Source organism: Vigna angularis, chromosome 3 (genome assembly GCF_016808095.1).
Source record: "Vigna angularis cultivar LongXiaoDou No.4 chromosome 3, ASM1680809v1, whole genome shotgun sequence".
NCBI lineage: Eukaryota > Viridiplantae > Streptophyta > Magnoliopsida > Fabales > Fabaceae > Vigna > Vigna angularis.
The window spans coordinates 39,850,410-39,872,661 of record NC_068972.1 but is presented as its reverse complement, the minus strand read 5'-3'; the positions used below and the strand labels follow the sequence as shown (position 1 = coordinate 39,872,661).

At 31.8% G+C, this 22,252-nt stretch overlaps 3 protein-coding genes across 6 annotated transcripts; all 3 read left to right on the top strand.

The window, feature by feature from the left end:
- Positions 1 to 4,147: 4,147 nt before the first annotated feature.
- On the top strand, positions 4,148 to 7,298 carry LOC108324239 (serine/arginine-rich SC35-like splicing factor SCL33). 2 transcript variants are annotated; one of them, XM_017557117.2, is made up of 6 exons: positions 4,148 to 4,368; positions 5,231 to 5,396; positions 5,810 to 5,887; positions 6,493 to 6,657; positions 6,792 to 6,881; positions 6,988 to 7,298. In XM_017557117.2, the coding sequence occupies exons 2-6, from the start codon at positions 5,248 to 5,250 to the stop codon at positions 7,115 to 7,117; spliced, it is 612 nt and encodes a 203-aa protein (XP_017412606.1). In that variant the 5' UTR covers positions 4,148 to 4,368; positions 5,231 to 5,247; the 3' UTR covers positions 7,118 to 7,298. The 2 variants fall into 2 exon arrangements, with proteins under 2 accessions (XP_017412606.1, XP_017412607.1); XM_017557118.2 differs by lacking the exon at positions 4,148 to 4,368 and adding an exon at positions 4,469 to 4,490.
- A 4,798-nt stretch (positions 7,299 to 12,096) lies between these two features.
- Positions 12,097 to 15,063, top strand: LOC108325042 (uncharacterized). The gene is made up of 3 exons (XM_017558028.2): positions 12,097 to 12,518; positions 13,097 to 13,426; positions 14,324 to 15,063. Exons 1-3 carry the CDS (start codon positions 12,300 to 12,302, stop codon positions 14,843 to 14,845), a joined length of 1,071 nt encoding a protein of 356 aa, XP_017413517.1. The 5' UTR covers positions 12,097 to 12,299; the 3' UTR covers positions 14,846 to 15,063.
- A 2,409-nt stretch (positions 15,064 to 17,472) lies between these two features.
- Positions 17,473 to 22,027, top strand: LOC108325205 (histone-lysine N-methyltransferase ATXR4). Of its 3 annotated transcripts, XM_017558229.2 has the most exons (7): positions 17,473 to 17,821; positions 19,425 to 19,480; positions 20,042 to 20,168; positions 20,499 to 20,568; positions 20,662 to 20,841; positions 21,064 to 21,135; positions 21,677 to 22,027. In XM_017558229.2, the coding sequence occupies exons 1-7, from the start codon at positions 17,513 to 17,515 to the stop codon at positions 21,793 to 21,795; spliced, it is 933 nt and encodes a 310-aa protein (XP_017413718.1). In that variant the 5' UTR covers positions 17,473 to 17,512; the 3' UTR covers positions 21,796 to 22,027. The 3 variants fall into 3 exon arrangements, with proteins under 3 accessions (XP_017413718.1, XP_017413719.1, XP_052731547.1); XM_017558230.2 differs by lacking the exon at positions 21,677 to 22,027 and having other exon boundaries at positions 20,948 to 21,086; XM_052875587.1 differs by lacking the exon at positions 21,677 to 22,027 and having other exon boundaries at positions 20,499 to 20,624; positions 20,764 to 20,841; positions 20,948 to 21,086.
- Positions 22,028 to 22,252: the final 225 nt, after the last annotated feature.

Sequence of the window (22,252 nt, the reverse complement as noted above, 5' to 3'; positions counted from 1 at the left end):
CGTGGAGGTGTAGGGGTGCAGGGAGATTTAGAGTTTTAAAAAAGGTAAATAAAGTAGAAAGTAAAAGTTAAATTAATGTAGGATAGTTTTGGATTAAAAAAAATAGTGGAGAGGTGTAGGGAGCACTTGGGGTGGTGGAGGGAGCAACTCTCCTCTATAAGAGTCACCCTTTGAAATCTTCTTTCTTCTCCTTATTTTCTAGAAGTCCAATATACATTTTTGGTTTCTTACTTTTTATTATGTTGTATGTGTTTCATTTTCCTTGTATTAGATATATTATCTTTATATTTTCTTTATGTTTTTATCTTAGTTAGTTTGTTATTATTTCTTATTTGTATTTTGGGCTTAGTTCATATTTCTTTTATTATAAACAAATGATTCTATATGTATATTCAATACAAGGGAAATTAATCACATACACAATTTTCACTATGTTTAACATGATATCTAGAGCCTAAGGTTCTTTAAAGGAAAAAATTTCTATTGCTTCTACCACTACACTGCCGCTGCCGGCGGCGACACTATCTACCAGTATCGGCGACGACATCGTCTACCGTCTTCATCTATTGCTGCTACTACCAGAGTTCAAGTTTCGACCAACGATCACACTGTTCTGATCATCTCGGTCAGGTTACCATCGTGCCGTCAACAACGCCTTCATCAAAGCTCCTACGCACTCTCAATGCCTTTTAAAGTTGTGGATCTGCTATATTTTTTGTCCTGCGTGGTGGCACGTCTCATCTCCTCATAGGAATTGATTCAGAGCGTCGATGTCGCTCTTTTTCCTCTTTTAAGTTTGTTGTGCATTGTCATACATCTTGTCTCCTCTTAGGCAAATATTCAAAGCATCGAAGTTGCTTTTTTTCCTTTTTCAAGTGCCTATAGAATATTGGATTTTTAAGGTTTTTCTCTTCTGTTCATCCATGACTTCTTCCGGTGTTGTTTCTTCATACCTCCATTTTGTCACCATTGCGTTTGACTCGTCCATTTATGTTTTTTTTTCTCGTGACAAATATGACTTTTGTTAGTTTATTTATAACTGGCTCTTCAACAATAACCTCTTTATCCATTAGAGGTCAATAATGCATTCCTTAATGGTGATTTGCATTGAAAGATTTACATGGAGCAATCTTCTAGATTTATTGCTCAAGAGAGTCTTTCAGGTTGATATTTTGTTTTTCATGTCATCTTCATAAATCATTAACAATTTGGTGTTACTCGAGTGCAGTTTACTAAGTCTTTATGGATTGTAATACATATGATTTGTATGCCTTAACTTGAGAAGAGTCTTAGATATATTATCTTTATTTTTTCTTTATCTTTTATCTTTAGTTACTTTGTTATTATTTCTTATTTGTATTTTGGGTTTAATTCATATTTTTTTTTATTATATAAATAAATGACCCTATGTGTATATTCAACACAAAAAAAATTAATCATATACATAGTTTTCATTAACATGTTATAACGGACTCCATGCACATTTATGTCCGTACTTAGATCATGTTTTGATATTCTATGCATGTGTCTTTAGTGGTTCCGTGGGTTGAAGTTGTGGAACCCTGTCAGTGGGCTTTAAGAACTTCAACTAAGGTGAGGAAGCTAATTCTTTACTTTTATGATTGATTGGGGATATAAAATCTTTAATTTTATAAAATTAATATGTTTTAGGATTTTTGTGTGTTCTAAAATTTGGACTTTTCATTGATATGTGCAGTAAATGTGATGATTTCGCCTAGATTGATTTGTTTATCACAAATTTGATGTGTGATGATTTTGCATGAATTGATTTGTTTATCACAAATTTGATGTGTTTTGAATTTGTATGAATTTAGAAGCGTATGTTAAAACATATATGAAAAAAACTTAACAAAAAATATTGACAAAATCAAGACTAAAACATTTCCTTAAATCTTATGTTATATGCAGAAAGAAATTTAAAAAATGTTAAATAATATAATTTAAATATTATGATGTTACGTAATTTAAAAAATTATATAAATTATAATTTTATTTTAATTTCACATAATACTAAAAATTAAAATAAAATTATGTAAAAAATTAATCCTATTTATTAATGATATAAATTTATAATAAAATTACTTATTTGTAATATATTTTAACAATACTTTTTTATTTTAATAATTTTAAAAAAAGTTAATTTTATTTTATATTATAATGATAAAAAAGAAAATATAAATTATTTTCTCTAATAAAAATAAAAAATAAATATAACAAATTACGAGACAATGTAGTCAAAACAAGACTTAATTGCTTAATTGATCCCTACATATAGCGGGTTTTTTCAGTTTAGTACTCCACTTTTAAAAATACATCTGTTTTATCTCAATATAAATTGTATCAATCCCGTCCCTTCTCTTAAATTACCGTAAACAAAGTTAAACCGTACTGAGTTAGTCATGAAATCTGATTTTTTTTCCTCTCTCCTGCTGTTCCCTGCAACGTGTAGCTTTTTCTCTCTCTTCTATTTCTAAAACAGGTAACTTATCATATTCAAAAAAAACTTGAAACTTCATTAACCAATATTTCCTTATTCCCATTATCTTTTTTTTTCCTGGGTGCATGAAACTTCTTAAGCAAGAGCTTCTTTACCATCCTCGACCCAAACCTTCTGGAACCACGATTCCACCACGGAACCGAAACCACACGCCGCCCCACGTATTCTAGAAGCAGAACCGCGGTGATTCCAACGGTGAGCCTCTTCACGCTCGTGACCACAATCAGCACCATCAGAATCTTCAGCACTAAAATAACGTACCAGCACCATCAGAATCTTCAGCACTAAAATAACGTTCAAGGAGCACTCCGCGACCTGATCCGAAACCGAAGCGACGACATTATGTTCAGTCTGAGGGTTTGGGAGACGAGGATCAGGTTGCGACGGCGACAACGGTGAAGAGTTGGCCGAAGAGGGAGGTGGGGAAGCCGGTCTCGACGATGATGGAGCCGCCTCGTTTTGGTGATTGGAGATCCGCAACGATTTAGGAGATTCGAGGGACGCACGCGATTCTTCTTCCAGTAAACGACGTGGTGGGAGTTGAAGATTGACGACTCTAGAATGCGAACTCTTTGGTGAGAGAACATTGTTACTGTGAACCAATTTTTTTTTTTTGCTCACTATGGTTTTTATCTTATAGTGAAGGAGAATGTGTGTGTTTGTGTAGTGCTGATTCTTTCTCCTTTTTCAACTTTTCAAAACAGGGTTGGATTAAACATTTCAATACCCAACAAAAACCAATACAACTTGTTAGAGGGGAGGAAAAGCAGTGAAAGGTTAGGTGACCATTTACCCAGCCCAAAAACATTTTAAAAAACCCAAAACAATTCAAACTTGATAGGTTTTGAATTACAGAAAACTACATAATGATGAGACCAAAGGAGATTGAAGAAAAGGGTGAAGGAAACTTACAGAAGAAAATGAAACAACGCTGATCCAAGGGAGAAAAATCATAGGATGACTAATTGAGAGAATAAGTAAAGAAAGCACCCCACCCCATGTTTTGTTGTGGATGTTTTTTTATTGGATTTGTTTATTCTTTCTCAGAGGTGAAAAAAAAACTGAGAAATGGAAAGGGGAAGAAGAAAGAAGATCAAAGAAGAAACGATGTTGTTGCTCTTGGTGGAGGATGAAGAAATGATATCAAAAATTTATGAGATACTCTTGGTAGAGGATGAAGAAATGATATCAAAAATTTATGAGATAGGAAAAATGAAAATCTGTGACGCGAGATTAAAGAGGAGCCATAATCTTCCATTAGAAAATAAAATAAAATAAAATAATGAAAGAAGAATTATGCCAATTTAATGGAAAAAAATATGCAAAGAAGAATAAAAATCCTGCAATTATTATACTAAATGAAAGAAAAAGCTGGACATTGCAGATGAAAGAAAAAGCTGCACGTTGCAGGGAATAGCAGAGAGGAAAAAGAAATCAGATTTCATGTCTAAATCATTAGAATTTAACTCCGTTAATTAAACCGAAAGGATACAATTTATACTACTTTAAAATAAAACAGAAACATTTTTAAAAGCGAATACTAAACTGAAAAAACCCGTGTATACAAGGACCAATTCTAAAAGCAAATACACTTTCGATATATAAAAAAAAGTGCTAAAAAAGGGAATGAGACAAAGAACAGGCACAAGAGGCTCAAGGTTGTCAGGCCTATTACAATAACCTCACGGTAACCCGTGCAATTGCATGTACTGGATCAGACCTTCCTGTGAGAAGTTTCGCGAATATAGAAGAGCCAGGTTACAAATACTGCCAAGGAATTTAGGGCCCGGAATCAAACTCTCTCCTCATCTCTCTGCAACAGAGATTGTGATTTGCTAATTGTCAATAAGGTAATGTTAAAATCTTTGATATTCTTTTCATTCCATTTTTACATCTTTCTCATCCTTGTTTCTTGATTTGCTTGTGACGAAATTGCTAATTCGTATTAAATTACGATAATTATCATCTTTAGGTGATGGAATCTCTGTTTTATTTTTTATTTTTTATTTTATTCTGAATTGAATCGGACATGATTAGGTTTTCTCTGTTTTGAACCTGTTGATTCTCCAGTGTTGTTTTGGAAATTATGGTTCTCTAGGCATGACTTCCTCTTCCTTTTTATAATTTCTTTGGATTGTTTTTTTAGTGACAAGGGATTTTCATTTGGATAAAATCGATAATTACTATTTTTTGGCTGACTTATTGACAATCGGAATTGTTTGGAAATTGCGCTTCTCTATGTAGTGGATCTGTTTTTTTCTAATCTTCTTGAAAGGTAATTTCGGTTGTGGATCATATTAATAATTATTAGGTTTATATGTTTTGAACTTTCATCCTCCAAAACTGTTTTGGAAATTGCTGTTCTCAAGGCGATGGAATCTTCCCTTTTTAAATTTGGGTTAGAAGTGATATCCGTCTCGATAAAGTTAGTTATATTTTTTTCTTTCTTGGTGGTGGATATGTTGATCGTCGGATTTGTTTTTACGAAATTGGTGTTCTCTTGGTCGTGGAATCTTCTGCCTTTTAGTTTTCTTTGGAAATTTTGGTCGTGAGTAATTTCCATCTGGATAAAGTTTATCGTGAATAGTTTTATGATTTTTAAATCAGTTGATTTTCTAAACCTGTTTTCCTTTTTTTTTGCATTGGTTAGAATTTTTGCCTTTTGTTTCACCAGAGTTGTGGTGTGTTTTCATTGTATTTTCGTCTGTGTAGGCGAAATAACATCAAATATGAGGGGAAGAAGCTACAGTTATAGTCCGTCACCTCCAAGGCATTACAGCCGAAGAAAGCGCAGTCCCAGCCCTAGGGGCAGATACAGAGGACATGATAGAGATTTGCCAACTAGTCTTTTGGTTCGAAACCTTCACAGAGATTGCAGGTATGTTTGTCAAGGATTTTTGCATTTCCAGTAAGTTTTTATATTTTCCGTGGTTTTTTGCAGTGTTGTTATTGTGTGTAATGTGGATCAGGATGGTTGAGCTTTTTTCTTTGTTACTTGAATGTTACTTTGGCTTATCTTTTGTACTTGATGGAGTAATCATTGGTCCTAAAATTGGTATTTTAGAGAAGGAAACGTTTTTCTCATCTTGTACTACATCTATATATAATTTGAACATTTTTCCTCTCAGCTTCCTGATGAAGAAGCTTTGCAAAAAACGAGCTTCTTTTTGTGGTGGAGCTGAATTGAACATGCTTGGATTATTTTATTTCTGAAGAAATAATGGTTACTTATTTTATCCGTATTTTGAGCGACTATGTTTGTAATGCTAAACTTTTCTATTCATTTTGAAGGGCGGAAGATCTGCATGGTCCATTTGGCCAATTTGGTCCTGTTAAGGACGTTTACCTGCCTCGAGATTATTATACAGGGTATGTGGTTTTTCATTGACTAAAACATGGCTCCTTGTGTATTGAAAGATTTCTCAGCGGCCACTTTGATAAATTGCTTGTGATATTAAACTACTATGAAACTTTCAATGTTGAGCTATGCCTTGGGATTTCAGAAATTTGTGGTGGCTTTTACATAAGTATTTAGTTTTGCCACTTCTTTCTCAGTAATAATTAATACTCCAATTATTTTATGGGAATTTGGTTGTTTTATTGAAAGAGTTGAAGACACAAATGAAGTAATAAGAGTACTGTGTTGAAGAGAAGAAAGAAGTAATAAGAGTTCTATTCAAGGGTATGTAAGTAATCCTTGAAGGTTTGGAAGGTTGAGTTTGAATTCATTGTGAAGAAGTTCAAGTCTTGAAGAGAGTTCAATCTCGATTAATTCTTTGGCTTCTACAAGGTTAGCATCCATGCGGTGTTTATTATTGATTTCTATGGAGTGTTGAGAGTGACTTGTGATAATTTGGAGTCAGGTTCATATTTGTGGATATCTGCAATAAACCCACCTTCCTCCTGATGCTGGTGTGTTTAGTTTTTAAACCATGCCTATAATGTATTTGATGATCTTGAATGTTATGGTACAGGGATCCAAGAGGTTTCGGGTTTGTCCAGTACGTGGACCCAGCTGATGCTGCGGATGCAAAACATCACATGGACGGTCAAATTCTTCTTGGTCGCGAGTTAACTGTAGTGTTTGCTGGAGAAAACAGGAAGAAACCTTCTGAAATGCGAGCAAGGGAACGGAGGAGGTAAGGAAATAGACACTTGGTTGTAAGGCTGATATATAGATTAGTGGAGTCACATGATGACATCAATATGAAAGCTTTTCTTTATTGTTACTCCATGTTTGATTTCTTTATTCTTTAATTTGATCAATCTCTAGGGATCGATCATATGATTACAGGAGATCGCCTCGAACCTATTCTCCTAGTCCGGACTATTCGTCTTCTCCAAGACGAAGACGACATTACAGGTTTTTGTTTTTTGATATTACATTAGCTTTGTTTGTAATAAATTTAAATAATTTCTTATGTAAATGATGCTCAGTGTTTGTACTCACCACCTTTATTGTAATTCAGGTCAATCTCACCAAGGGTCAGAAAATATAGCGATCGATCATACTCTAGGTCACCTTATGGATCAAGAATCCGCAGCAGAAGCAGAAGTTACAGCAGGAGCTTGAGCGCAAGTCCTGGCTACTCTAGGTGAATAGTGCGGTGGAAAATGCTACTTTGATGTTTTTTTTCATCTTGTGTGCCGATGATGTACTTTAGATTCAGAGTGAGTATTTTGTTAATTTGGTAGAAAGAATCTGTAGTGAATTACGACATTCCTACGCCATTATAATAGTTCTATTGAACCGGTGGTTAAATTAAGTTTTGATCTGTCACATATATTCTTTTTCACTGGGCTATGATTTTTTTGAAAGAGATGATAATCGAACTTATAAATGAAGAAGTTTCTGGATGAGATATTAGAATGGGAGATACATGAAAAAAATGAAGATGAAGGAAGAAAAATAAGAAAGAGGTAAAAGGGTGGACCATAGTCTCACATTATTAAAGAAATTGTCTTTGAAATTTGGGAATGATGACTTGATGCTAGTAAAGAGCGTATTCCGTTGATATTTAAGATTGTTATCTATTCAAAGAAGTCTTTAGTCTTCTATTTTAATTTGATATTCTTAACCATTGAACAAATTATGTTCACAAGGTATTGTTCCAATGATCTCCAACTTATCTTTTAAGCATTGAATCATCCTCTCTAATTACCCATTTGTTTCTGGATGATAAAATAAATTGATGATGAAGTTGCTGTATATTTTATTATATTTTAACTTATAAAAACGTTCCTTATAAAATACGAGAAAAAAAAGGAAGAGAGACATGAAAGTAAAGAAAAAAAATACCATAAAAAAGCTGACCTTAGACCATACTTCCCGGTGAAATTTATTTTAATTTAGTTTATAGGTAATCGGGTATTGAATCACAGTGTTTATCAGGTATGGATCAATATAAATTATGAGATCATCTCGAAATTTAAAGTATGAGGTAAAGAATAAGTAATTATATTTATTACAAATTCAAAATTTTATCAGATTAATTGAACTGTAGTATTAAATATTTGCTTATCAGGTAGTGAACCATGATTAAGTTTATATAAATTATAAGATCATTTCAAAACTTAAAGTATAAGGTAAAGAAATAGGTAATTATATTTATTACAAATTAAAATTTTTATTAGACTAATTGAACTGTAGTATTAAACATTTAATAGGTACATCTCCACACAATTTAAAAAAGAATAAAAAGTTTGGAAAAAAAGTATAAATGAGTGTTTTTTATTATGATCGGAAACTTTGCATCCAAAACAAATGTTAAAATTTGAAATAATGTTAAATATTTTACCAACTACACGAGTTGCGTTTTTTTTTTATGGAATAGTTTACCTATGAACTTGTATTTTATTAAATAACTTTGGTTTATACTCCATGTAATAACTTACTTTATAGACATATCATCACACTATTTTTCTTAAAGATTTCTCTTAAGAGAATTTTTCTACAAGGAATTGAAGTTGAAGAAAAGACAAAGTTAGATATGTGATGGCCCTCAGATCATAAAAACTCAGTTTTCATGTACTAACCACTCCATATCTCTTTCCGTTCCAACTAGTTGGTGAAACTACACTTTTTTTCACCAACAATACACATTCACATAAATAATACACAAATTGATCCACCTTTTTTTTTCCAGACTAATAAGATTTATTTTTGTTTATCTAATTTCATATTATATATATATATATATATATATATATATATATATTACAAATCTCAAATCAATTAAAAATAAAATAAATGAATTAAATATGTTTTTAGTCCCTAAACTATCAAGCGATTTTAGGTTTCGTCTCTCTTTGAAAGGTTTGTTCATTTTCATCCTCTTAGTTTGAAAACTCGTATTTTTAGTCCTTAAAAACCAATATCGTCCATAAACTATCAAGCGATTTTAGGTTTCGTCTCTCTTTGAAAGGTTTGTTCATTTTCATCCTCTTAGTTTGAAAACTCGTATTTTTAGTCCTTAAAAATCAATATCATTAAGTTTTCTGTGAGGTGACAAACAGTGAGTCACGTATGATGTTACATTCTCTGACTACTTTTAATTGACGTGACAATAAAGGTGTGGTGGTCAGTGAAGAAATTTACCGACAATATCAAGGTCGTCGCTAAGCCATCGGTAAGTAGACATTCCAATATTACTGTTTTCTAACATATTTTTTAACTTTAAATATATTTCTTTTTCTTAATTTAGAGGAATAAAACAATATTTTTAAATTTAAATGACTCAAATAAAAATTGTTCTAAAGTAATATCCATTGATTAGAAGGGTTGTTATATGAAATTTTAATTTATTTTGGCGAGTTCTATTACTCTATGCCACTTTTAATTTTTTTTTTTAACTTTTTACTTTAATGGAAATGCTTTATATACTCATATTCTAATTAATGTTTTTTTTTCAGGATATTCTTCATTAAGAAGATATTATGAAATTTCAAGTATTAAATTATGTAGATAAAATAGAGATATACTAATATACTTTTCAATATGTGATTTATTAACTATACTAATTAAGTAATTCTCAAATTCCTCTTTATCTTTCACAAAATATTTTTTCTTTAATCTCTAGATACTGCTTTTGAATCCAATAATTTCTTTCATTCTTAATTTACTTCTAAATAGTAATTTACAACTATTTAAAAAATTAATTTAATTTTTAGAAAAACGAATAATACTAATGAAAATATTAATTCAACAAGATAAATCAGAACACACTTGTCTGAACTTCCATATAAACTACTGATATACAATATTAATAATGTATATATTCAATTCTAAAAAAAAACATTATCTTTAATCTAAAATTTCATAACAATTAATTTATGAGTCACATATTTCCGACATATATTTCAATATTTTTTAGTTAAATCTCTAAACTTTTCATTATTATCACATTTTTCTTTGTCCGTTTCTTAACAGAGTTATCAATGAATAACTAATTAAAAAAAATACAAACACAAAAATTCAATTGAAAAGAAAATTTCAATAGTAAAATCTAAACCAAAATTATATCATATATATATATATATATATATATATATATATATATATATATATATATATATATATATATATATATATATATATATATATAAATGTATGATATCCATTCATATCCAATCTAAATATAATTTCTTTTTCATTGAGTTTTATATATGTGAATTGGAGTATTAATTCTTCCAGAATCTTTTAACATCGGATTTTCTCTAAAAGTTAGCAAGTAAATATTTATCGACGATATTTTGATCGACGATATCCATTCATTATCGACGATTTATAATTGTTTCCAAGGAATTTTGACCTTAGTTAATACACTTTTTTTTTAGTATTTTTGTTAATATAAAAAGTGTTAAACATAATTTTTTTAAAATTATTGCATTTATATGTATTACGTCATGCTCAACTTTTCATGCTTTGGGACTTTCTTTTAGAAAATACGCACAGCACGTGACATGCAAAGTTGTTCCAGTAGGCTTGATTCAATGATATTAGGGTTTATGATGCATGTTATGTAAAATACTATTATTTTAATTTGCAGGTAAATTTTTTATATTTTATTTATAATAACTTTTAGAATTTTTAAATTCTGTGAGATTTTTATGTAAATATTTAATTACAAAATTTACTTTTTACGAAATTCTGTAAAAGATTTAACAAAAATCGCAAAATAGGAGAAATTCTTGTGGTATAATTTATTAATTTTATTTCAGTTTTTTTTTTGTCAATTTAGTTGAAAACGATAACAATCTGAGAAATAATGATGGAAAATAAGAGAAGAACTATGCTCTTGACAATTATTTTTTATTTATAATCTAAAAAGATGAAGAAAGCATGAACAACTGGTAAAGTTATTAGCTAAAGTGTCACCCTTAGTGAAGCTTTTTGGAAAACAAAGTTTGATGTGAATTCTCAAATTTGAAATTAACATAGTTTTATATTTTTCAGTTCCTTTAGAGTTGTCCACATATGGAGTCATCTTCTCTATCACTTTTTGAGTATCTGTTTCAATACTAATTAAAGCTTTCATATGCATTTAGTTTAAATCCATAATTCACTCATGATTATAAAGTATGTGATGTATAATGTTTAAAATGGATTAAATGTACTTTTTTTCATCCATTACATTAAAAAATAAGTTTTAGTTTTATATTTTAGAATTACACTAATATTAATTGAATACTTAAAATATCTTTCATTTTATCTAAGTTCTATTGAGTACAAATAACAACATTAAATACTATATAAAAAAAATCATAAAATTAATATTAATCTCTTATATAATTGACTGTGTTAGTACATTATGATATAATAAAATGTAAGTCTAAATTTTATATCAGGTAAAAATAAAAAAATTAAATATTATATAAAAATAATAATTAGATAAAAATAAAAAGAAATATTTAAAAAATTTTGAATTGACAAAATATTCTTAACAAATACTCACAAAATTTATGAATATTAATTTGATATTAATGTTTTTAACTTTTGTTTCGTATAGGATAAATATTAAAACATAAATTAAGGTTATCTTTCAACATAAAACTATATTAAAAATATTTAAGTATTCCTGAACTAAATATAACTTCATAAAATATTATTAACAAAAAAGTATATTTTTATTAATGATCAATATATAATTAACCATCTCTTAATTTTAATTTATATCTACTTTTAAACTAAACCATAATATTATACATAATCAAGCCTTAACACTTTTTCTTAATTTAATAAATTTCACTTTATACTCCATTCTCATCATGTTCTTTTTATTAACACTTTACTCCAATTCAAATAAAACATTAATCCAAACACAACTTAAATGTATTTTTATTTCAATTTTATGATTGAACCATTGATTATTCCATGTATGATAAATTTCCTCTAACCATTCATAAACAGATTATGCTATTACTGCATCAGATCACTAACCATATAATAATGCAGACCAAAAGCTCAATCAAACTTCTATTTTATCTCATCTTTCTCACTTCTTTCTTTTCACTCTCTTTATAACTTCATCCTTTCTGTCACATCATAACATTCAATCTCCCACTTAACTATGGTGAAACCTTTTCACTTTTTTTTCTCCCTTTCTTTTTCTCCACGTGCACCGCACCTTCTCATCCTGCGCGTCATCAACCCCTTACACAACACAACAACAACAACTGCTAACAGTGTGTTGTTCCTTTGAAGCATTGTATTAAGTCTTCCCACGCATTTTCCTCTTTCTGTGTTGTGTGTCTCACGTTTCAACAACCAGAAGAAGCTCTCATGGGTAGACTTGCACCATTATCTGAAGAACCCATCAATGAAGAAAATGAAGCAAACAACAACTCAAAGAAGTGTCTTCAATCATGGAGAAACTGGAACTGGATCAAGACTCACTTTTCCCTTGTCTTCAACAAGAAGTCTAATCTCAAGATCCTTCTCAGTGTCTTGGGTTGTCCTCTTTTTCCTCTTCCTGTCCACCCCTTATCACCTCTCAATGAGGCAAGGCCTGTTCTTCTTTCTCTCTTTTTTTTCTCACTCTCTTTTGTTCTGAATTCTAATGCACCATGCAAGAGAAGCTGCTGGTATTGCTGTCATTCCAGAACTTCTGTTATAAGCTATATATATCTCACCAGCATCAATCTTTTTTTGAAACAAGTGTTCACTTTTTGGTATATCTAAAACAAGATTATTTTCTCCAAGAAGAATGCCTTGTTGAAACCAAGAAAAAAGAAAACTTTTTATGAACACAGATGATTACTAGAAAAAAATACACCATGTGTTCTTCTTCTCTTGATGGGTTTTGTTTGTCAATGAAAAGTGAAGGGTTTTTTGGTAGGTGTTTTAAAAAAGCACGGTAATTTGCTTTGTTGATCAAGATTAGAAAGTTAGCTGAAAGGGTTACTTTCTGACCTGGAAGGAGCATCTTTAATCTTTGTGTGTATGCCAGCGATTTCATCATGTTACCATGTGATTGCTGTAAAGGGTGTGGTTAAATATGCAAGGTTGATGTATTGTCTAAAGGAGAAAGAAAGAGGCATTACAATAAATATTTTTCTTGTTTTGTCCTGTAATAATAGGTGTCATCTTCGGCACAGTACATTATACAACACTTCAGGGCTGCAACAGGGTGTAAGAAGCTGGAGGGGACAGTGAAAAATGTGTTCACAACGGGGAAAGTGACGATGGATGTGGTGGATGATCTTGGATCCACCAATGGTGGTAATAATTTGGAGAAAGGGTGTTTTGTAATGTGGCAGATGGTTCCAGATAAGTGGCAGATAGAGCTGGTTTTGGGTGGTCAAAAGGTTCTGGCTGGTAGCAACGGTGCCATTGCTTGGCGCCACACCCCTTGGCTTGGCGTGCACGCCGCCAAAGGCGGCGTCCGGCCACTCCGCCGTGCACTTCAGGCAAGTTCTTCTTCACCTTCATCATCATCACGAAGTCACTGTGTCTTGTTTTAAATTTTCCAACAGATTTGGTGTTGTGTTTGTTACTGGTCTTGTTATGTTGGTTGGTATAATGTTATGCATAGGTAACTGTTAATTTAAGGACATAATGATGATAATTTGAAAATATTATGTCAGTTTTCTCATTGTAAAAAATTACTGGTATGACTTATGACCTAATCCTTGGTTCCTTTGAATTGGTGGGGTACAGTGTTATAGAATAGCATAAAGGATAAGGGAAGAACCCCTTTTGTTTTAACATGGTGTTTGGAACTTATTTTGAGAAAAAAAAATCATAGAAAAATGATTGTTGATTTGTAACATATAAACATATCTGTTTTTTGACACATATAATACAAGTGTACTGTAATCTAATCAAATCAAATACTTTTGATTTGTTTAAATAGCCATAAATGCCAATTAACACTATAGTTCATTTTAATTAATGCAGAGCTTTCAACATATGTCACCGGCCAATTTAATGAATCTTTGATTACCTACTAAATTTCATTCATTTATTCCATCTAACCAAATTCCTGTGTTTCCTTTTCATTATTTCATTAATTTATTCCATCTAACCATGACATGTGATTATTTTGACTTAACTTTTCAATTAAGAGTCCTTAAATAAGAGTTGAATGTAATGTGATTTTCTAGCTTCTGGGTCCACTCTGCATTGAGACTGAATTCATAGTCTACATCAAAATCAGTATCCATATGGATGTATTTTAAAACACTTCATAAGAACAACACAGAAAAATTCATCAAAAAATCTAAATTTCTGAGTTCATCATCATGAATAACTGTCTCTTGGTATCTGTGCTATTTGGTACTGATTTGAGTGGTTGTGTTCTTAAGGGACTAGACCCTTTGGCAGTGTCAGGTGTGTTCTGTGCAGCACAATACATGGGGGAGAAACAAATCTCAGGCATGGACTGTTTTGTGCTAAAACTCTCAGCTGATCAAAAGGACCTTGTTGAACGCAGTGACAACACAGCTGAGATGATAAAGCATGCCATATTTGGTTACTTCAGCCAAAGAAGTGGACTTTTGGTGTTTCTGGAGGACTCTTATCTGACCAGGATTCAAGCACCAGGCTCTCATCCCACATACTGGGAAACCACAATGTCAACGAAAATTGAAGACTACAGAGTTGTGGATGGTGTGATGATTGCACATGCTGGCTCATCAACTGCACTTATCACCAGGTTTGGTGACAACCTCAAGACTGGACCAGCCATCACAAGGTTGGAGGAGTCATGGATCATTGATGATGTTGCATTCAATGTTCCAGGCTTGTCCTTGGACTGTTTCATACCACCTCAGGAACTGCACACAGATTCTAGTTCAGATGATGATGTTTTCTATGCAAACTTGTAACTCTTTACTCCTTTTATTTTCAGCAACTAATGCTTCATGATGATGCTAATTGTCACTTAACATGTATAATAATGTTCTGTAATTGTATCACACATTCTGGGGTTTTAGATCCTAGCTATTGATTGTTCATATGGAGTTTTTTTTGTTTGTTTTGAGTGTTGTATTGATAAGATATGAGGTTGTCTTTTGTAAGAAGTCAAATTTGTTCCTTTTTTTTATGTAATGTAGAGTGGTTACTGTACTAATCTTAAAATTAAAAAAACCAAAAGAAAAAATATTTTTTTTTAAATTGTTATATAATATTAACTTTTAAAGTAGTTGATTTGAAAGTTACAGTAATTATGATTGATAGTGTAAAAAAATTATATTAAAACAAAAACTTTTATACCATTAAAGATGATAGGCATAAATAAGCCTACTTACTATAGTAAAAGCTGTTTAAAACATTATGAACAATTGACAGAAATGAAATGATATTCATTTCTGAAATACCTACAATTTTTACATTTGTTACTATTCTTTTTATCTTTTACTTTTTTTTAGTAAAAATACAAAAATTTATTATTTTGGAATTTTTTTTCCTTATATTATATTTAAATATATGTCAAATAAATATAAAAGTATTTGATTCAATATTATTATTAAGAAAAATGTCATTTTAACAATCTTTTTTACTACTTTTTTACAATAACTTATATGTTAGCATATAATTGATCCATTTTAGATATACAAAACAATAAAATAATTATACATAGTCTATTATCAAAAAAATTGTTAAAATATGATGGTCATGTTATATGGTTTAAACCCTTTAGTTGTCTCTATTTATGATCCTCATAATCTCTTAGTTCTTTATATTGAAAATTTGACTCTTAACGGTTTTTATGACTATTAGATTGACGTGGACAATTTTTTTTTTTGAGACGTAGCTTACACATACCTTATATGTGGCTTTTTATTAAATAACCCTTTTACATGGCATTTTATAAAAGAAACATTTTAAACATTCTCCACCTGCATCATCGGACCCCACCACGACCTCATCCACGAAACCCATCTCTCCCACATCTTTTCCCCACTGCTAAGATCCTCACCTCCTGCAACAGCCTCCTTTAACCTCCGCCACAACACCGCCCTATCCATCCTCAACCCAGCCACTCGTCAAATCAGATAGGTTCCCACCCACAAACATTTTGGCCCTCAACTACATTGAATTCGGGTTCAGCCCCCTCATTGACGATTACAAGATCGTCTGAATCTCCATGTGCGTCGTCCCCTCGGATGACTAGGTGATCATTCTCGACAACGTTAGGGTAGACAATAATGGCAGTAGTGATGGCGAAATAGGGGCTTTTTTGGGTGGTTTTGGTGGAGGGATTTTGGGGGATTCGGGTTTTGGACTTGATGCTGGTGTAATCTTTGGAACTTTTTTAAAAGGAAAAAAAGGAGTTCATCAAACGCTCAAAAATCAACAGTTAATAAGTTTATGCAGAATCTGATTATCTCCCACGGCAAAATCAAATCGAGCAATCCGCAAAAGCACAAAAAGAGTATCTAATTATTATATATATATATATATATATATATATATATATATAATCTTTTATAAGAACCTCTAAACATTGTTTAGAATGAACTCCGAAACCATTATGCATTTTAGAAACAAAAAGAAGAAAATCTCAGAGTGCATCGATTGGTGAGAAATGAAAGCAGAGAAATTTACTGTAAAAAAACCTACTTTTATTTAATCTGAGGGAAACCCCAATGCTGAAACTTGCAAAGACCAAACCTTTTATTTAGACTTACATAACCCTCTTCGCATTCTTCTCTTTACACTTGATAATTTTTGGCTTAATACCCTATTTTGTCCCCAGTTTCGCTCACAAATGTCAAATTAGTCCATTCTTTAAAAAATGCGTCAATTACGTCCTCACTTAATAAAATTTGCATCAATGAAATCCCTTCCGTTAAATCCGTACAAACGGCGTTAATTATTTTGCATCAAGATAATTAACGCCGTTTGTACGGATTTAACGGAAATGATTTAGTTGATGCAAATTTTATTAAGTGAGAACATAATTGACGCATTTTTTAAAGGGTGAACTAATTTGACATTTTCGAGCGAAACTGGGGACAAAATAGGGTATTAAGCCATAATTTTTTTTTTCAAATTTTCACAATCTTCTTCCACCTCCATCTTCATGCATCAAAGTCAGAGAGACGGTGAAAGATGTAGGGAGCGAAGGAAGGAGAAGTTGGGGATGACAATGGAGGTGTTCGAGGTGCGCAGCAGAGGTGGAGTTTTCCAAATCCAATTTCTAAAATGTTTCTTTTATCAAATGTCACATAAAATGGTCTCTCTATGCTATGTTTAAAAAATTGTGCACGTCAATATGATATGTCATAAAAAACTTAACTTAACACCATTAAGTCAATTTAACAGTAGGGATCCGATTGAGTTAATTTTTTAATATAAAGCATTAAATTGGTAAAACTTATAAAACAAAGATATAAATGGAAAACCCACGCTAAATAAAGATAACTAAAGAATTTAAATCTATTATAAAAAAAAATTATTAAAAAAAGTTATTAAAATATGCCGTTGATGTTATTAAATCAGAGGGAACTAGTTAGTTTAGAAGAGTGTCCGTGGTCGGAGAATAAGAAATGGCAGTGTTCTCTTCATTCTCACGCCGCTTATTCAGAAAACAGTTTCCCCTCTTCTCCTTCTATTTCTCATTCTCCACAGTTTCGCCATCTCCGCCTCCGATCCGAGTCGCGCTCACCGAGTCCGTCGGCCGCGCCGTCTTCGCCACGCGCCCCATCGCGGCCGCCGACCTCATCCACACCGCCAGCCCCGCCGTTTGCCATCCCTACTCCGGCCGCGCCTCCTGCTACTCCTGTCTCGCCGCGCTCTCCAACTCCCAACCACTCCGCGCGCCTTTTTGCAGCCAACACTGTCACCAACGATCCAAGGTTCTTTATCTCTCGTCTTTTCACATTTTATGCTCACGCATTATGCGCAAAATCTCCTTCAAAGTAGTGAATATTTGGATACTGTGTTAGAGGCATTATCAGTAACATTCTTATTCAGAGGAGTTTTGTTTCGCAATAACAATTAGCAAAGAACTTATTATGCAGAATTTTATTTCGTGGATTATAAACGTGTTATTCCCTTATACTATCATAAACAATTTTGGTGAATATTTTTTACCAATTGATATTTGATTATTTAAAAATGTGTTCAGTTAAGAATTGAACATTTTTAAGGTATTTTTAAAATTTAAAGTAATTGAGTAAACAATGAGTTGAAATTAAAGTTAGAAGTGAATTAAAAGGTAACTTTTCGCATTTCCATCTTCCCTCATCATGAGTTTCATCTCATTTTATAGGATAACACTTCAGATTTCTTTGGTATAGAACATTGAGAGAGAGAGAGAGAGAGAGCGCCAATAAGTGAAATAATTTGGTTAGTTTGGTTGGAGAAGAGAACGAGCATTTATTTTATAAATATGTTGGGAGTCATTCTACTATTTCTTAACTATTTTTGTATAATTTTATATTTTGTATTAAATTAATTAAGTTATACTACTTTCAAATGCTTCTGTTCTGTTTCTCATATTTCTACTTTACCCAATAATTAAATATCCAGTTTTTTTTTCTCTCAACTTATTTCTTTTATATTTCGATTCTCTCTATTTCTTTACTCAAAACCAAATACATCATTAATGTTGTTTATTGGATTGATTACAAAGGAGAAGCTCCAATTCTGATCAGAGAGCATCATCGTGATCATCTTAAACTTTTTGATGATCTTGTTCTAACCACCATGAAAATTGGATCCCCTGATATTTAAAAATAATAGCACAATTTTAATATTTCAAAATGTTGTAATATGATTATATTTTTACTTAATAAAGCATAAAAAATTTTGACTTCTTTATTTATGTTGATAATAATATCCAAACAGAGTATCAAACTAACACAACCTGCTACATAAAAAAAAAGGTTATCCTTCTAGCTCTTTTTGAAGTAAATTTATCCACCAAATCTTAATGATTGGAGGTCTTGTATATTGTACCTTCTCCAAAATCTGAAGACCCTGAATAATTTGGAGGTCTTGTATATTGTACTTTCTCCAAAATCTGAAGGCCCTGAATAACTGGAGGTCTTGTGGATAGGGTCTGTTTACTTAGGTTGTTCTACTGGTCTAAACATCACCAGGCCTAAACATCGTTTAGGGTCTGTAGACTATTGGTTAGTTGTGAGACATATAAAACATCTTTTAACTTAATATCTACATTGCCAAAAAATGTTCTTTAGTTAGCTGCATGTACCAAATTTAACTTTTAATACTTGTAAAAGGGCTAACTACTTGTTAGGTCTTGTATAGTGACAATTAGTATCTGACTTTGTGCTTATATGCCATAAGTAATTTGTAAGGTCTCATGTGTTGCATGATCAGCTTCACAATTAACCCGAATTTTAAAATGCAATGAAGTAGTTTTGCAGTGAACATATTTAAGTTTTTGCTTGTCTGTAGATGTGTACTTATTTTTAGATTTGTTATGTTACTTAGGGATATTACGATGTTGAGATGAAAGCAAATTGGGTGGCTTTTGATGACTATTGTGGGTATGAGATTTCCTTCTCTAGCATCAGATTTTTGGCATCTTCAATTGAGACGAGTTTCAACAATATTTTGGACAGATTTATAACATAATTTTGTATTCATTCTTTTTGGAATTAATTTTTCTCTTTGATTTCCTTAGTAATCCTATTAGGTTTTATGCACTACAATTCTTGAACCCTCGCAAAAAAAAGTTGTATATATTCATCCTTTCTTAACCTTATTGAATGTGGTTAGAGATATGATTTAATTGCAGTCAATAGGGAGACATGATGGCGGAAATATCTTACCAATTTATACTAAATATAAATAATCATGCATGTACGTGACACATTCTATTCATTATATTCTTTCTCGACTTCTATCTTCTCACAATGGTTCCAAATGCGTACCATCCTGCGTGACTTGTTTTGTCACCAATCCTTTCAACAAATGCTTTTTTCAGCTGTTGATAAAATTTTTGAAACAGTTTTGGTGTTTGTTAAAACTTAACATCTTAGCTTATCATTTAGTATTTTACTGTATCTAAAATATATAAGTGACAATTTCCTAATCTTCTCACAAAGGTCTCGTGGTTTGAAGTATCCCTTTCTGGTAAAGCGATTGGCTTGCATGGTCATAGCAGGAGATGCCAGAAGTGACACTCTTGACATACTCCAGCCTGCCAATTTTACTCCTGAGATGGTATCAAAGGTGAGACAATTAGAAGTTTAGGATAATGACTACAAAATTCAAATGCTGGTTATCTTAGATAGCTGGTTTCTTCTAAAAACAATGATAACCTGATTCTGAAAGTCAATTAATTTTCTTGTGGACATCTGAATGATAGATGCACAACACAGCTTTTCATAATTGTTCTCTTTTTCACTTGTTCCTAGCACAGCTTTCTGCTATAAGTGGTCACCTTTTATATAAATTATTCACTACAGCATGAGGATAGAATTATTGCTGTTTAAATTGGAATCTAATTTGGCTTCAGTTTTTTGCTCCTGTGATCTGTTTATGCATAGCGTCATTTTTCAGATGGAAGAAGAGTTTGTCTTGCTAAGGAATGCCTTTGCGGAGGCACTTATTGGAGATGATCATATTGCCTGTATCCTTCTTTTGTCAAGAACATTTTGTACGAAGTACTGCACAAACACAAAAGATGTAAGTTGAGAGACTATTTTTCTTAACATTTAAAAAGTTTTAACCAAGCAATGGTACATTAATGTTTTGGCTCGAATTCGAATCAATGCATTTCGCATTGAGTTGGTCGGAGGACTGTATGAAGATCTTCTTTCATTAGCTGTTGCATCTGTCGAAGCTGAGGCTGCTGTTGGAAATGCTGTCTATATACTTCCGTCCTTCTACAATCATGATTGTGGTGAGTACAGTTTTATTTTTCCCTCAATTTCTTGTATTCATTCATCTATGACTTTTCTCTTTTCCTATCTTTGATTACTTTCTCAAGATTTCCATTCCATGTTTAGGAGAAGTTGTTACTAAAACGTGACACACATACGTGCACACACAGTGTTGACCTCCTAGACCATAAATCTTGTTTTCCACCTTGAGAAAGGGGCAATCTAAGTCAATTTGTTTACAGATCCTAATGCACACATCATATGGATAGATAACGCTCATGCAAAATTGAAGGCACTCCGTGACATTGATGAAGGTTTGTTCTAGGATGTGTACTTTATTTAACTGAATGTCTTTTCTCTTGTAATTCTATAGGTTGCAACTAGTCTGTTTGGTGATCTTGGAAAAAAATATGCTCATGGGCTTTTTCTGACAGTAGTTGGCAATCTCCAATCAACACAATCCATTGTGAAATCATTTCTTTTAATAGAAAACTTTAGGCGAAATCATCAAATAAAGACTCTGCTATGAATGGTTGTATAAGGTTTTTGGTTAGTGGACACACGGTATTGACTGATCCATTCTTAGAAAAATTAGTTCCATTGTTGTACTTCCACTTTTGTCATTCTTGGTGGTCCATCGAAATGTATGTATCATTCATAATCATTTTCCCATACCATAAGTAAATAAAATATGGGATTTAATTAGGTCAAAGCAAGTGTTAAGAATTTATATTATTATTAGAATAAAAAATATTAGTCTTCTTGGCAAATAGCAACTTATTACTCCCCACTTATCTGAAATACTTTTGCTGAATTTGCATTGATGCACTACAATTCTCTTTTGGTAAACTGCAGGTGAAGAACTCAGAATCTGCTATATTGATGCCAGCCTGGAACGCGATGCCAGAAGAGAGCTTCTGTTTCAAGGTTTTGGTTTTCAATGCAATTGTAGTAGGTGCTTACATGGCGATTAATCATTCTTCTCTTAAGGTTTCTCCTGGACTCTGCAATTGTAGTGGTTGTGTTCTGACAGTGAAAAATTCCCCAAGTTATATGAGGTGCAATTTTTGGGGGAGAAGGATGGGTTAGAAAAAGTTCTAAGGATTTCATTTTCGATTTACGGATTTGAGTTAGGCATATTCCATTATGCTTCCTGCATCAGTGAAGTCTGAAACATTTTCTAGAAATCGCATTCTCATTTTACGACATGTTTTATTTAGTGGAGTGTTCCATAAACTGCTGCAGAAACCTTGTACACTAATCTTGTCAAATGAAAAGTTTTTTTAGATTATATAATCTTTTCTTTTTAATTTTTGGATTACCCAATTTGAAAGTTATTTTTTGAATTATGTAAAAATAACTTTTAAATTATACAATCTAAAAAAATGTAAAATCGAAAAAAAATTATGGAATGTAGGAAGAAAGTTATGA

What these genes read in the sequence shown, in the direction of transcription:
- LOC108324239 (XM_017557117.2), top strand. Translation starts at nt 5,248, where the DNA reads ATGAGGGGAAGAAGCTACAGTTATAGTCCGTCACCTCCAAGGCATTAC. An exon ending in CCTCGAGATTATTATACAGG is followed by an intron (nt 5,888 to 6,492) that starts GTATGTGGTTTT and finishes GTTATGGTACAG; the next exon opens with GGATCCAAGAGGTTTCGGGT. An exon ending in AGACGAAGACGACATTACAG is followed by an intron (nt 6,882 to 6,987) that starts GTTTTTGTTTTT and finishes ATTGTAATTCAG; the next exon opens with GTCAATCTCACCAAGGGTCA.
- LOC108325042 (XM_017558028.2), top strand. Translation starts at nt 12,300, where the DNA reads ATGGGTAGACTTGCACCATTATCTGAAGAACCCATCAATGAAGAAAAT. An exon ending in CCTTATCACCTCTCAATGAG is followed by an intron (nt 12,519 to 13,096) that starts GCAAGGCCTGTT and finishes CTGTAATAATAG; the next exon opens with GTGTCATCTTCGGCACAGTA. An exon ending in CACTCCGCCGTGCACTTCAG is followed by an intron (nt 13,427 to 14,323) that starts GCAAGTTCTTCT and finishes TGTGTTCTTAAG; the next exon opens with GGACTAGACCCTTTGGCAGT.
- LOC108325205 (XM_017558229.2), top strand. Translation starts at nt 17,513, where the DNA reads ATGGCAGTGTTCTCTTCATTCTCACGCCGCTTATTCAGAAAACAGTTT. An exon ending in GCTTTTGATGACTATTGTGG is followed by an intron (nt 19,481 to 20,041) that starts GTATGAGATTTC and finishes CTTCTCACAAAG; the next exon opens with GTCTCGTGGTTTGAAGTATC. An exon ending in CTCCTGAGATGGTATCAAAG is followed by an intron (nt 20,169 to 20,498) that starts GTGAGACAATTA and finishes GTCATTTTTCAG; the next exon opens with ATGGAAGAAGAGTTTGTCTT.